Genomic DNA, 16,875 nt, shown 5'->3' with positions numbered 1-16,875 from the left:
TATTGAGAAGTGGATTAATGGAAACTGAATAAATCCACTTGCAACAAACTGGGCTGCCAGTGTTAAATTAGAGACAAGACCTTTGCATAACTTTCAGTTCATTAATAAGAAAAAAAGCATATTCATTCTTTTACCAAAAAAGGTATTGCCAGGACTACATAACAAACCAATACTGCAGCATTAAAGGACACCAGTAATCAGAGACAATCTCAAATACGACTGAGAAAAAACTGAAGAATTAAAACATCAGGAATGACAAATAGTCACCTTCAGCTCTTACTTTCTGGCAAAACAAATATTTTACTTTCTAAAAATTAGATTCAAGCTCAGGTTAGTTATTGCTCTGGTGATTATTGTAGCAATAGCCAACATGTAAAACGGTCCTTAGAGGCATATAATTACTCGAATTTACCAACAGTCAGATGTCATGCCGCGCACAATTTTCACTTGTGAACTTTGTGTACAAGTCCCTGCCTAGCACTGGAGAAGGAAGCATTTTTTCCTTTCATGTCACCCGGTCTTCATCAAGCAGTTCCTAGATAATTGGAGCACCTGCTATTGCACCAATCTGCCACTACTCCACTTCTGACGTCAGTTATGCCGTGACTGTACTAAGTAAGATGGCCATATTAAGGTACTGCTAAAGACTCTGGGTCCACTGGATTGGGTTGCAAACACATTTCACAAAGACTCTTGCCAACATTCTGGGCCTAGATTTGAATCCAGTGTCGAACCCACGGCACCATCCAGTAATTAAACTAAATCTACACTGACAGGTTTTACGGTCGATCAGTATCCTTGAGGCAGCAGATTACTTGGAAGATGTTAACACTTTCTGAAAGTATGCACACTGCCAATCGTTTCCATCTTTCTACCAGTGTAGTTCTTTTGTTAGGGATGCAGCCTTCTTCCAGCACAAAGGCAGCTTTTTCCTGGCTGGAGCCAGGAATTCACCATCGGGGGATGATTGGCGAGGCCTCACTACTCCCTGACACAATGTGAGCTGGCAAATTACTTACCCTGACTAACTGCATTTATCTGAGCAAAGGCAATTTTTTTTTTGGAGTTGCAATGTGAAGACAGAGAAAAACCATGTGCAGGATGCAAGGGGACAAATCATGAGGTATCGCGTTGGTATATTAATGCACAAAAATTCAATAGCCAAAAACCACAGTTCTCACACCTCTGACATTACAAAATCTATTTTGCAATACTTTATTTCAAATGTAACTTTAATTTCTCCAATAGCTACAGGACAAATCTCCATGCAGCCACCAAGGTAGCAAAATAATAAATGGTACCACATACAAAGTATGTACAAGGCTCGCAAGCAGAAAATAGTCGTCAAAGTATGAGAGAAGAATATTTTTTTAAAAAAAAGGCAACATCTTATTTTGTCCAGGAATTTGGTTTATAAAAATTGAAAAAAAGAAATATACCGACTGTTGCCTCTCCTGCAAGTTACTGTAACAATAAGCTTCGTAATGAAGCACAACTACACTCTTTTCAGACCCAATCACAGAAATTTTTGACCTCAAAGATTAAGACAATTAAGTGCTCACATACAAAGCACAGAAAATTGGCATATACTGCACATGGGAAGCTTAAGACAACACACTGCCTGGTCCAAGGAACAATCAGATCACAATAATAGTTTTGAAAAATTAAACACCAATAATTGCATATTGAAGCAGTTGTAAGTCACTGATTTCAGTAGAAGGCCACAGTTGTAGTTAAGCATGTAAAAGCTGGTACAAGTAAACAGCAAACATGCAACAATTGATCTCTTTTTTGATGTGTGCAATTTTACAATGTGTACATTCAAAGTGACTGACTCCAATCCCCACTAGCTCTTATTTGAGGAGCCTGGAGACCAATTTTCTCTCCACCTATTAATGTCTCCAAGAAATTTAGATTAACTTTCTCACCCCCACCCCGCACCCCCCCCGCACCCCCCCCCCCCCCGCCCCCACCCCACAATATCCTTCCAGAAAGGATTGTTCATCAGATATTAAACAAGTTGATAAGGCTAGGTGCTGATTTATTCAATGGAAAAGTATACACAAACCAGTCATGGGGTCATTTTGGCACAGAAGGAGGCCATTTGGCCCAAGTCCCATGTCAGACCCAAACAATGAAACCAAATCAACCATTGCGGATTTGATAGGGTGTCTTAAGAGACTTCTGGATGAGTACATGGGACTTAGTAAGATCAAGGGTTATAGGTAAGCCTAGTAGGTAGAGATGTTCAGCGCAACTTGTGGGCTGAAGGACCTGTTTGTGCTGTAGTTTTTCTATGTTCTATTAAGCCAGCAATCCTCATAGCTATCTCCTCCTACCCTTTGTGGAAAGGTGGATTCAACAGATAGGGTTCAAATGGGAACTTGTTTTCCATTCTCACTGAGATGTGATTGATGTCAAATTTTTAAGTTTCAATTTCATCTGCTAGATTTACCATTGTAACTTATTAAAAAGGGTAGTTTCAATTGTTAAAACAAAGACACGGACGTAAAATGGCTGCCAGAAATCACCTGGCATGTCTGCAACTGCAAGTTGGTCATGTTTCTGAAAGTTTCCAAAGTTGATTACCATTAGGACATGTCCATACAGTTCTCCTCACAACTTACAATGGCTGTGACCATTTGCAGCAATATAATGGTTACATTCCATTTCCATCAGGTTAAAGACATAGACAACAGAGACAATGCCCATGTTGGAGGTGTTGATATGTTCTTCCAAGGTCATTACATGAAAGAATGGGTCACTCAGAAGTGATGACTTGGACATTAAAAATTAATCGCCCAATCCATAAAACATTAGTCAACATCTGTGCAGACATGAGCTAGTCAATCGCCTACTGTGGAATACTCAATCGTTAGAGCAAGGGGCCATGTGACTGGGATCACCATTTTGGAGTGATCTTTTTACAAAATCCTCCTTGCTTTCAAGCAGTCTAGAAGAGGTAACATACGAAAGCACGTGACATCATCGGCCAAAGGCTCTCTGGTTCTTCTCCATCTCTTAATTAACTTGAGCCCTGACTGCTTACATCATACTGTGGAAAGCAAAAAGAGAATTTCTAACAGTAGGATAGGTGCATTGGTCGTGCTAAATTGCCCCTTAGTGTGCCAAGATGTGTAGGTTAGGGGGATTAGCAGGGTAAAAGCCTGGGGTTACAGTTACAGGGATTGAGGGGATTTATGTAAGATATTCTGTCAGTCAATACAGAGTCAATAGGCTGAATGGCCTCATTCTGCACTGTTGGAATTCTATGATAAGGACCACTTCAAAATCCAAAACAATGTTTCCAGGAGAAAACCAAATGCAACTGAAGAACTGCCTCAGCCCCAAACAACATTGTAAAGGATTTACAATGAATTCCTTATTTGCTTACTTTCCATTGTTGAATCTTGATTTTGCCATAAGCTAATTTTGTAACTTGTATTTTTGTGTGCTTCCATGGGCAGCATGGTGGCACAGTGGTTAGCACGGATGCCTCACAGCCCCAGGGACGCTGATTCAATTCCAGCCTTGGGTCACTGTCTGCGTGGGTTTCCTCCGGATACTCCAGTTTCCTCCCACAGTCCAAAGATGTGTGGGTTAGGTTGATTGGCCATGCCAAATTGACCCTTACCGTCAGGGGGATTTGCAAGGTAAATGTGGGGTTACGGGGATAGGGCCTGGGTGGGATTGTTATCGGTGTAGGCTTAATGGACTGAATAGCCTCCTTCTGCACTGTAGGATTCGACGATTCTATTACTGTGTGCACGTTTCAACAATCGGGATGTTTGTTGACCTTTTCAATATTTGAATATCTTTATTTGGGTGGGTTTAAACTCAAGAAGGCTCGTTAATCTGAGTTATTTGCAATCAGCACGTAAATAGTTAAGTACACACGCTGAATTGGCACAGTCTTTCTGATAATTTGTTTTAAAATTTCTGTTACGATCAACTGAGGAACGGGTGGAAAAAAAGAGGGAGTCCTTATGTCCCGCCTCACCTGGTCGCAACACTATAATCGTAACTGAAGTGGGCTCAACTTTAAATCATTCCTGATTCACTCCAAATCCAAAACAAGAAAATGTTGCATCATTTCTTGTGGCTTATATTTTGAGTAGGTCCTAAAATTTAGCAATTTAGTGTGATAACTGGCTGCTCTATTATTAAGATTCAATAATCCAAATCCTGAAACCTTAACTGAGGACAGTGAAGGGCCAGGCTCTCCCGTGCAGGACAGACCATGGTTAAAACGGAGCTGGGAAGGAGTGAGTCCAATATGAATCAAGTAAACAGCGTTTAGATGGCACAAAGACACATCCAATGTTTTAAAGTTACATCAGAAAATATTTCTCTCTTCTTCTGCATGGGCAGTCTGCCCTCTTTGTGTCAAGAGTTGAACAGATAAGCGGTCTCCATTTCAATCGACATCACTGGTGTCACTGCCTGCTGAGATCAGAACAGTTCACTACCCTGTACATCAACACATCAGGATCTAGGGTATTAGGTTAAATAAGATTATCCAGATTGGGGTTATAATAGCACATTGTTAATAATATGGAGGCACAGCGGCACAATGCATTGGCGCATCAGTATGCGTTGCTATGGAATACAGGAACACAGGCTGAACGCCCAATCCACTGAGCTCCTGACAGTATTGGCCCAGAGCAGTAATGCTGTAAAGCAGGAGTCAAGTGGGTAGCCCCACTGGATTATAACATTCCCCTTCTGACCAGCTGGGAGGACCAATGGAAATCCAGTCCTGCAAGAACCCAGCAAAAACTGCTTTTAAGAATTTCTCTGCAGGATACAGGGAGGAAGAATGCATTGTTAGAATCTGTGACATTTCAGAAACACCATTCTACAACACCACATATCCTTAGAACTTCTGGTCAGTTTCCAACTTTTCATTACTGCCTAATCCATTGCGCTCTCAGTACGCCAGATTCCTGACACAGATTTAAACCTGTGCGGTAAAATCAAACTGGAAGGTTTGAGAGGAATTGGAATTGGTCTACATCTGGTAATCTGGAACAGTTTCTGTAGAGTTTTCAGCTCTGTAAGGAATTAAGCATTTTTTTAAAAAAAAAAGTCAGCATCCTTTTCCTTCAAATCACAGTTCCTCTGCAGTCGGGGTGGCATCCGTACAACCTGAAGCACTTTTGGATAAGTTTAGAATTCCAGTTTACATCTCAGCTCTGAGACAAAGGGAAAGAGTTGCATCAGCCTTGATTTTTTTTTTGTTTCTTGAAACAATGCAGTAAGCACTGTAACCACAAAGACCATGTAAAGCTGCAGCTGTAAACCTGGATTCCTGAATAAACAGGAGGGCCCATATGGCACTTGCAACGGAGATCATACGGGCAGCAAAAGCCCAGAGCCCCACGCTGGGGCGAGTAAATCCTTTTGGTGATTGGTTACTTTTTCAAACCATTTGTAAAACCCGGTCGTGACCGTCCAGCTGCACTTTCAGCTTATGCAGCTCTTCAATTTCCTGGTTATGACGTTCGGTTTTGTGCCCTACCAGTGAACGGTAAAAGTGTATGGTGAAAATGACAAAGATAAGGCCCACCGGTACCATGATAATAGTGGATGCCAAAGCTGCGTTCCACCCAGTGTGCCCCGCCTGGGCCGGATCAGGCTTTTTGCCATCCTTCCCAGTTTGGTCTACCGGTAGAAACTTGATCCAGCAAAGCAGGACCACCTCTGTGAGGAAGAGTAGGATACCCAATGCTGTCGAGAAACCCCAAGCTAGCTCAATGTAGTAGTGCATGCGCTCGTGGGGCGATTCATTGACTGAGTTAAGATTATGGATGTTGCTGACTGCTTCCACGTTAGGCAGGATGCAAGTGCTGATCAGGAGGGCAAAGAGGTGGACAGCTACCAGCACGGTTGTGCAGGCACTGAAGGCGATGAGCAGGAACTTGGGGTAATTGTACTCCATCTCCAGCTGAACTTCAACCATGGCAACCTGTAAGAAGAAGAAAAACTTTATTGACGATTATCTGATACGTACTGGCACTAGATTGACAATTTCACATAGGAAACACAGCAAGATTAATACAGGCTGTGTCACATAGGTGAGACACAAATTGTTTTTCTGCATTGGGCTGGCTGGAGCAGTGCAGGAGGAGACATTCTCTGCATTTAAGTATATATTACATCTGTCAAAGAGACGCTACACATGCTTCATATGGTGGGGGGGGGGTGCGGGGGGATGTGCATTCCATGCTCCAACGATTCACCTCGATGAACATAAAAATACACAAGAAAAAACCTGTTTCATGACATTAAACAATTTTCCATTTCACTCAAACGGAAATTCACAATTGTGTATGAATTTGGATAAGAACAACATGAACCACAGAGTAATAATGAGCAATGGATGCAGTTTATTTACAAGGCAAAAAAAATCAACACAAATGAAACACGAGAGAACAGAAAACAGAAAATGATTAATGCAGCCCTATAGCAGAAGTCTGGAGCAGCAGGATCACAGAGCATTGCACAGTAAACAGGATTAGACATCTGGTATGGCACCATGTGAATCAATAGCGACTGCTGAGACTGTTTACAGTGTTATTCCTCAACTCACAATAGCTCTGCAGAAAGGCAAGAGAAAGGATGATGTTAAAACCCTCCATAAAACTGTTAGAGTAAGAGAGATATTCAAACTGGCATAAAGATTTGATTACACCAATCTGAAATATCTTAGGTCATTCTAAGGCTCCAACATTTCACTTGGGTAATATCAGAGGGTCTGTTTCACTTGAGCTCACTTTGTCAGCAAAATTCTGGAGCCAAAAATAAAATCTTTAATAAAACAGATTTAATAGTTTAACATGTTAGGGGTGTGGGTCCAAACATGAGCAATTGATACGAATGAATGACTGGAATCCTTAGTCTTGGCATTTTCCAACAGTAAGTTCACATTTTTTTCCCTTAAATAAAATGCATAAAATCATTTAGAAAATAACAAATGCATGACGGAACCATTCACAATTGTTTCTCTGGTAAAGCTTGGCCAATGGATGAGGCCAAAACATTTTTTTTACACTGTCAAAGAGAACAAATGGTGAGGAATTTTACCATTTTAGTACTGGGATAGTGGTGCAATGGATGAAGCTAAAACATTGTGTGGTCAGGTGATGTTAGGTTTTAATGACTGAATGATTATAAATAGTTATTCTGCCCTGTGACTCCACTTCTCTCCTCTATTTCTTTACTCTTTCCATGGAATGTGGGTTTCGCTGGCAGTGCCGCATCTCTAATTGCCCCTGAACTGAGTGAACATTTCAGAGTTAAGAGTCAACCACATTGCTGTGGTCTGAATCACACAGAGGCCAGACCAGGTAAGGATGACAGATTTCCTTCCTTAAAGGCCACATGGGTTTTCATGATAATCAATGATAGCTGTCATGGTCACCATTACTGAGACTAGCTTTATATTCCAGACTTATTAATTGAATTTAAATTCCACCAGCAGGCTTGGTGAGATCTGAATTCATATCCGCAGGCATAGTCGAGTGGCATTACCATCACGCCAATAAACTCACCACCCCTCCCATCCCTCTCCGCCAGAAACCTGAAATGAATTGCATTAGACGAAGGAAACACATTCAATATGGTCTAAGTAGTAAGAGATGCAGTACACGGAAAGCCAGCTTGACCACAGCTATAATACACACACTCCATTTTGACAAAAGAATCCCATCTTTATCAGGAACTTCGTACAGTGGCCAAGGTATAACTCTAATACCAATTATCCTTATCCTTAGAAACAGTCTCCAACTGTTCAGCAAACACACCTGCTCCATTTCCACCCCATAAGAAGTCTCACAACACCAGGTTAAAGTCCAACCAATTTATTTAAACTCACAAGCTTTCAGGGTTTGCCCCTTTGTCAGGTGAATGGAGAGTTCTGGAGCCTTTTCCACCCCTGCAGCCCAACTAACCAATCCTTGTCCGTACCATATAGCATGGGTGCAAACTTGGTTTGAGAAATGAGCAGAACAGGTGTTATCGGATTGGAGATCAGATGGGAAGTGACGCTCCACCTTTCCACTGATGCAAGCCTGGTGTAGAAAGACACTCAATGACGGATTGAGGAATGCGATATCGGGAAAGCAGGGGCCTGAGAGCCAGTCCCCAGACCACTGCCCTTTCTTCCCACCCGCTTTGCTCCCACCACAGCCAGCAACTCCTCTTCCCACAATTTCACCCTCATTCACTTGCTGATCCTGATCTCTGCTCAGGCACACAGCTGGCAGCTACTACAACTGCTTCCGGCTGCGCTTACATTGGAGAGCTGTGAGCCTCTGACCGATTTGCAGTTCTAGGGGGTTGTGGAGGATGGGAGGGTGCAGGATCTCTGCACCTCCTGGAGTCCTTGGTCCTGTAAAATATCCACTGCCAAACACTGAAGGGGCTGACTGACACGGTGGCACAGTGGTTAGCGCTGCTGTATCACAGGGACCTGGGTTCAATTTTGGCCTCAGGTGACTGTCTGTGTGGAGTTTGCACGTTTGCCCTGTGTCCACATGGGTTTCCTCCAGATGTTCCGATTTCCTCTCACACTCCAAAGATGTGCTTATTAGGTTGATAGGTCATGCTAAATTGCCCCTTAGTGTCAGTGGGACTAGCAAGGGGAAATAGGTGGTGTTATGAGGATAGAGCCTGGGTGGGATTGTTGTTGGTGCAGACTCAACAGGCCAAATGGCCTCCTTCTGCATGATGTGCAGATACTGGTGGTCACTGTTCTCCTGAAGACTACGTAGTTTGCTACGGATAATGGTCTGTTTGAAGTCCTACTATCACACAACCCTGCGACAGCAACCTCTGCAAGATGTGCTGGATCATCAACACGGATGCCATCATCTCACTTCTTACTTCTTCTGCACTGCAGGGATTCTACGAATATCTCAAAAGAAGCAACACGGAGCTCTTGCCAGCTCCCCAGACAGCAGGCAAGATGCTCTTCACCTGGACTAAAGCTCACACATGGTGTGCAATCCTCGAGTAAGCAAAGCACCGCCTGAAACCAAATCTAGGTACGTTTAACCAGACGTTGGGCACTCCTGCACTCTTCCAAGTGAATTTGTTTAACTGACAATTGGTGCCATTTTGAAACAGCAAATTCTAACATGGGTTTCTGAAACATTCCTTTCATTTGTTGTGTCCTACCATTAGAGGTTTCTCCCCCAGACACAGCAAATAATTCCTTCTGGAAAGGAAGGAATCCACCACAAGATGAAATAAATACTCCAACATATTTTTTCAAGGGGCTACATAGATGATAGCATAGGAAATGCGGGTGGGGGGAAGGGTAGGGTGGAAAAGACTTAGAGTCATTGAACAATACAGCACAAAAGCAGGCCCTTCGGCCCGACCAGTCAATGTTGACCATGGTGCCCTTCCTGCTTGGTCTTACTAATCCCTACTTTGAACCTTAATGTCCTATTTCAGTAGGTAATATACCATCACTTAAATCTTTCTTTAAAGAAGAGTATATTTAACTGTTTGCACTGTCGCTGTTGAAATGTAAGAGACAAATATCACAACTTACTGTCCCAATACCTGATGACAGACAGTCACTTCCAGGAAGTCTGGTCACAGTCTGAGGGCAATGAAACCACAGAACTACACATTAGAATCTGCTGTTTCAAAATGGCATCCACTGTCATTGAAACTAATTCACTTACAAGAGTGTACAATGTCTGGTTAAATAACATCATCAAGTATTTAGTAGCTTAGGGCTATCTTCATTTTTATCCAATAGTTTAAACCAAACAGAGTCACCCCTCAGTAAATTGGGAAGTGACACAAGTAAGAAAGTAGTTTAGGTGTCTGATACTCCTGCTACCACATACCAAGGCCTTGGCCGCGGTAATCTTCTCACTCCAAACAGGATCGTCATCATTTCAAGCTCTACTCCAGAGGCTTCAACACTTCATCCTGGCTCAGAATTCAGTGCAGCCATGAAAGAATGTTATTTGGGTCTTTCAGATAAGATCCTGGCTGTCTTCTCGAGCTGAATTAAGGCGCTATTCCAAAAAAAGAGGAATTTTTCTGCTGTCTTAGCCAATAGTCTTCCCTCAGTCAACATCAACATTACTGCTTAACTATTCATATTTCCATTTGCTCTTTGCAAACATTGGCTGCTGTGTTTCCGAGATTGCAACAATGACTATTTTTTAAAAGTACCTCACAGGCTGTGTCATGCTTTAGGAATCCCAGGTTTGTGAACGATGCTTTACAAATATAAGCTCTTCCTTTAACTTTATTACACTTTCTTCAAGATTCATGTGCGGGCTTTCGAACAACAAACTTGCACGTATATAATGTTTTCAGCATAGTGAAACATTCAAACAAAAAACTAACAAAGCTTGGCCACAAAAGAACCACAAAGGAAATACTAGGGAAGATGACTAAAAGGCTTGGTCAGAGAGCTACACCTTAAGAAGCAAAAAGGCAGCGATTAGGGAAGGGAATTCCAGAGCTGGGGGTTGAGGGGTGGGGGGGAGAGGTGGCGAGGCAGCACTGCCAATTCTGGTGCAATTAAAAATCGAAGATGCTCAGAACGAACTGCCAGAAAGATTTAAGTGATGGTGTATTGCCTACTGAAGTAGGACATTAGGGTTTGAAGTAGGAATCAATAGCAGGGAGTGCACCATGGTCGGCATGGATCGATTGGGCTAAAGGGGCTGTTTCTGTATTGGATGGAAAGAAATTGAAGTTAGATTGGTGGTGGGCAGGGGTGGGGGGAGACGGGAGACGGGGCAGGGGCTAGCGAGGCCATGAATAATTTTAAAGGAAGCATCAAAAGTTTAAAATAGTGTTGCCACACTGGGAACCAACATAAGTCAGTAATCACAAGGATGATGGGTGACTGGGACTTGGTGCAAGTTACGACATAGGAGACAGAGTTTTGGATGAACTTGCATTTATGTCAGGTGGGAGATGGGAGGATGCCCAGGGAAGCACTGGAACGCAGATTAACAGTGTAGTTCCTGTATTTAGAAGACAGCAAAATACAATAGGTTATAACTAATACTATAATTCCACCCAATTTCTCCCTCCCCATTTAAATTGGCTTTGCTTGCCAGTGCTGGACTATTATTTCGGCATCGGTGCTGGGAGTTTATAAATTGAGCAACACAATGTGGGTACATTTCGAGTTAATCCATTTAAATAATGTGTTTTACCAGTTTCACCAGTTATAAATTTATAAACATTAAAGCCAATTTGACAGTATAGCTCATTACAAAGGATCTCAGAGGCTTCCTGCTTCTACCAGATTATCTTTAATAAAACTCTTTATTCTGTGACCAAGTGACATCATTCTGAAATGTTCACTGATTTGTCCTCCCCAGAGTATTTACAGCATTTTCTCTTTTTATTTCAGATTTCCAGCATTGGTAGTATTTTTGCTTTTGTGCAGGGTGGATTACTGTCATGGTTTGCTGTGATCTGAGTGAGGCAAAAAGAGAAAGGGTTACAACTTGAGTGGGAACAAAAAAGCAGCCCAGATTCCAGGTTGCCCCTTATCCTGTTGGCTATTGTGCATGCAAGGGGAAGCTTGAGAACAGGACCAGGCTTTGTGGGTCAATATAAAAGCAAGTTACTGTGGATGCTGGAACCTGAAACCAAAAGAAAAAAAACGCTAGAAAATCTCAGCAGGTCTGGCAGCATCTGTAAGGAGGGAAAAGAGCTGACATTTCAAGTCCAGGTGCTTTGACAAAGGGTCATCTGGACTCGAAATGTCAGCTCTTTTCTCTCCTTACAGATACTGCCAGACCTGCTGAGGTTTTCCAGCGTTTTCTCTTTTGTTTTGTGGGTCAATAATCTGCCAATGTTTGTTGCCTAACCACTTTGAGTTGAGTTCAACTGGAGTGTGTGGAACTGTGCCCGAGTAAATGTAGAGAGAGGTTTATTTATTTATTAGTGTCACAAGTAGGCTTACATTAACATTGCAATGAAATTACTGTGAAAATCACCTAGTTGACACACTCTGGAGCCTATTCGGCTACACTGAGGAAGAATTTAACATAGCCAATCCATCTAACCCGCACATCTTTCAGATTGTGGGAGGAAACTGGAGCACCCTGACATGGGAAGAACTGACAGTGACCCAAACCAGGAATCGAACCCTCTGACGCTGTGAGGCAGCAATGCTAACCAGAAGGTGTAAAAATCCTTATTGTACTCAGATGAAGTGACTACCAGAGGTGAAAAATATCATAGCACTAATGATCAAATAAGAATGATAGAATCCCTACAGTGCAGGAGGCCAGTTGGCCCAGCAGGTCTACATCGACCACAATTCTACCCAGGCCATACCTCCACAATCCCACATAATTATCTTGCTATTCCCCCTGACACTAAGGGGCAGTTTACCATGGCCAATCAACCTAACCCACACACCATCACCATTTCTCTGGATCTCATCTCGTCATCCCCCACCATTCTGAAAATTATTCCACATGTTGTCAAAAGTTCCTAGAAAGCCATGGGGCTGCACTGATCTCCGATGGGCTTCCCTCTTTCCAGCTCAACGCAGTGGACTTTGAATTCTTAACCTGTTGAAATAAGTAATAGCAGCAACATTGCTAAATATCCTTCAGTTTCTTGCTCAACTTTTATGACTTGTACTAAAATAACTTACACATTGAATTTTACTGTATTCTTGGAATTGTCAGGTTTTGTCATGTTGCTTATTCCATTCAGCCTCTAAAGAGTAAACAAAGGGAACTTTGTAGATTTGTCATCAGTACATAAGTACTGAAAATGGAAATGACCCATTGACAAACTACTGACCAACAGAGCCCTTTCATATCTGAGATTCAGGAAAGAGACATTCAAACATGTTTTGTCCTCACCACCACCACCCCCCCCACCCACACACACAACACTGCCACACCCAGGGAATCGTTTACCCTGTTTCTTATAACAAATGCTGAAACAAACAGGTTTTAGTGTGCAAAAACACTAACGAAGGGACGAGCAAACAAGGCATCAGCACAGTTAAACTAATCATCACAAATCCAGGGCAGCAAGGAGCTGCTACCAAAATGGAGCTTTAAAGATAGACTATGAGAAAAAGAGATCAAGTGCCACAGATTTGAGGCTCTGAAAAAATGAATTTGAGTAGGAAATGGAGCAGGTTGAATCTTGGGTTTGATGAGAATGCAGGATGGCAGATTAGCAGCTTACAAGGTGGGATGGTAGCTCGAAAGGACACGACAGCATGGTAATGTCAGTAGCACAGTCACAAGAAAGGCTACACCAAAGGAGCAGCCGGAGATTTAAAATGAGATTTTCTTTTCGGAGGAGGCAGCGTCTGTCAGTGAGATTCCAAGCCTCTGTCAACGTGTAACACGTTAGTGAAACTTTGCCTTTCAGATCAAAAACTTGATGTTTTCAAGTACCAAACACATGCTAGATCAGTTGATCTTATTCCAAGCAAGAACCTGAAAATCTTTTCAGTTTCAGTTAACGTAAAAACAGGAAATGCTGTGAACACGCAGCAGCTCAGGCAACATGCGTAGATTGAAAAGACACGGTTAATCTTGAGGCACATCATGACCTTTCATGTTTCCAGCCCTTCCAGCTTTCATTTCAGAATTCCAGTATTCGTAGAATTCTGCATTTTGTTATATTACAGCTAATCGACACTGGATGGCAAACCCATTAAAAACCACAGATCTGAGAGCAAGGTCTGTTCATTGCCATCTGTAAACGTATCTACATTGGGACATTTGATTACCATGAAGGTACCAGATAGATACAAGTTGTTGTTCAGAAGCCGATGTTAGATTTTCTTTCCCTTGTACTCAAAAGATCATGCAGATTAATGGAGATGATAATAGCCTATTCCATGCTAATGAAACATTACCAAAGATTTAACGCACAGTTCCCTGACAATGGACCTCTCTCTCAGGCAGCAGTACCTCAGGGTCTATTTCTTGACAGAGGTTTGATAGTCAGCCTTTACTAGGAACATGCACTAGGCTATGGCAAATCACTAATTTACCTTGTGCTACCCCAACAAAAAAGGATGGGATTTTCTGCCCATTGCTGCTGGCAAGACTGTCCAGTCCTGCTGAATGGTGAGCTTGGCTCCCTGATGGGAGAGGGTACAATCAACAGAAAGCCCTGTTAACGGTGGCAGGACCGGAAAACCTTGCTGCCAAGCAATGGTGGGCCGCCTCCGCGAAACACGCCACGGGGATGGGTGCTGGGGAATCCTGCCAAACAGTTCTGTGCTTCCCCACAAACATTAGCCAGAATCAGAGAATTATACAGCACAGGGAACTCATGAAACCGGTGTCAGTTCTGTGAAAGAGTTGAACAATTAGTCCCACTCCCTATTCTGTCTCATTCACTCTACCTTTCCCCCCACCATGCAAGTTAAGTAAGTTTATTCATTCGTGTCACAAGTAGGCTTACATTAACACTGCAGTAAAATTACTGTGAAAATCCCCTAGTCGCCACATTCTGGCGCCTGCTCAGGGACACTGAGGGAGAATTTAGCACGGCCAATGCATCCAACCATGGAGCATATATCCAATTCTCTATTGAAAATTATTATTATATCTGGTTCCTTCACCCACTTCAGGCAGTGTATTCCAAATCATAACTTGCTGCATAAATTGTGCCATCATGTCCCATATGGCTCTTTCACCAATAAAGCAAGTGATTTCTATTTACAGTGCACCTAGATAGGATTATCTTTAAACAATTCAGTCAGTTTCCCATAATGCTGGATGAATCATTCGGTCTACTGTTGATCATAAGAAGGGGACCAAAAGCTGGGAGTGATCCCTACCCCTAAACTTCACCAGTTTATAAAGAGAAGCTCTATCCAAGCTAGATCCAATAAGTCTGCTCAAAAAGAAGCCAGAATCCAACATACTATTATGTTACTGTAAATTTTACTTGAGCAGCTGCCAGCATCCATTCTAGCAAGAGATTCTGCCAAAAGATTGGCTGTGATGATTCTATTTAGCATAAACTAGCTACATCCATGATAATCAGTAGAATAATGATGATATCATGATCCTCCAGCAACCCAATTATTTCTTGCCATTATGTACATGATATCCTCTAGTTCCTGATTGCAGTTAATGACAAATGGAACCCTTAAACAGTAATTAGAGGGGACTCAATGAGTTAACCCAAGCCTTAGCTAGTAATTGACCACTGCTATTTCCTCATCAGACTGCAGTTAGCTGAAAACAATAATTAGAACATAAATGTTTCTCATTCAATTTACACAGCTCTCCTGACTGCAGTGAGTGGGCCAAATGCTCTTTCATGTCTCTAACTGTGATATCGATGCGCTGCACAATATAACATTGAGGAATTACATTTTATTCTTGCGTAACACCCATGACATGACAACGATTAGAGAACCCTAAGCAGCAAGCAGAAGATGACTGAAAGCGTGGCTGAAGAACGAGGTTTCAGAAGGACCAAAGAAACTGCCACTAAGTGGCTGTCAAATTAGAGACAACAGGGTCACAAAAGAAGAATGGTGCACTGTCATTACTTACATGTAGGTTATCATTTGTTTCTCACTATAATGATCTTCTTATAAGTGGGACAAGAATAAAAGGCGAAAGGATTAAAATAGGGAGAAGAAATGCAAGTTTGGTGGTAATAAGTGTGCAGCTACAGAAATTTGAAGGAATTGAAGTTTGCAATAAATATAAGCAAGCAGAAAATTGGATAAGTCAATTTTTGAGATGATGAAAGCTTTGATTCTGTTTTATTTTAAACAGTTGTGAAGGAGGTGGGGGCCTAAACGGGTAATGCTCCAGAACTGAATGGAGGTAATCTTGCCAATAGACTGGAAGTGGAAATATAAAGCACAACATGACTAGACATGGGAGTGCAAGGCTGAACTCAATATTGAAAAGGATGCCATGGTCACAGATGTCCAAGGCTGATGCAGTAATCGGGAAGTAGATTAGCTTGAATTGGGAACAAGGTGTAACTTTGTTAAGATTACTCACAGACATTCCAGGAAAGTACTTCATCACTATTAAGATGTACAGTTTATCTTCACTATTCACTGAGCCAAGCCAGCATTCCGAAACCTAATCAAGCTATAAATCTAGATTTTCCTATAAATGTCCATTTTTACAGGAAGGAGAACGAGGTGGAGCAACAATTAACAAGAAAAGCTGCCCAGTCTCAACCCGTTGCTTAACCCTGTCTGTCTCAACAGCTTGTTCAGTTCTTGATGAATTTGTGCAGCCCCAGAATTACTTGTCCAAACACAAGATTACAATTACGTTTCTGAGTTCTTTGAATACAATCATCGAATTAATTTTATTTTGCAAGAGAGTCTCCCCTCTCTACACCAACCCTATTTCTGTTCAACCAATTTGAAATTTAGTGACAGAAGGATTTCCTGCTCAGATATCCTGCAGAACATCTTCGACTTTATCCCACTGTTATCACAAGTACAAGAGAATTTACTGTACTATTCAATGATAGAGATCACATCAAGCAGCACAGAAAATGTTTCAGTCCATCTTGCCTCTTGTACTTGGCTCCTTTGAGAGAAGGGGTGCATTTTTGACAGAGAAACACCAAATAAACTGGGGAGGGGGAAAGGCGGAGCTAACATTTGAGTCCTACTTTTATAAACGTGTATTTTCTTTGAACTTCAAGTTACTCGAAGTTGCTGGGAAACTAAAAATGTTGAAGCTTCAAACCTTGGTCATATAGAACATACAATGCATGAGCAAGTCATTCGACCCAACCAGCCTAACAGCATTTATGCTCCACTCCAACCTCTTCCAAATCCAGGTATTATATCTACTCATCATCACTATCAACAACGCCTCATGTCAAAGATGATTTTTCCTT

General features: G+C 42.0%; 1 protein-coding gene across 1 annotated transcript in view; it reads right to left on the bottom strand.

Moving 5' to 3' along the window:
- Positions 1-1,973: 1,973 nt before the first annotated feature.
- orai2 (ORAI calcium release-activated calcium modulator 2) overlaps positions 1,974-16,875 on the bottom strand; it is a 51,549-nt gene continuing 36,647 nt past the window's right edge. Inside the window, exon 2 of the mRNA XM_080210413.1 lies at positions 1,974-5,968. Coding sequence (XP_080066539.1) covers positions 5,423-5,968 — 546 coding nt within the window. The 3' untranslated portion in view covers positions 1,974-5,422. The remainder of the gene's footprint in view (positions 5,969-16,875) is intronic.

The sequence above is a fragment of the Carcharhinus amblyrhynchos genome, chromosome 23, assembly GCF_965287045.1.
Source record: "Carcharhinus amblyrhynchos chromosome 23, sCarAmb.v2.hapA, whole genome shotgun sequence".
NCBI lineage: Eukaryota > Metazoa > Chordata > Chondrichthyes > Carcharhiniformes > Carcharhinidae > Carcharhinus > Carcharhinus amblyrhynchos.
This window is presented reverse-complemented; position numbering and strand designations above follow the sequence as displayed.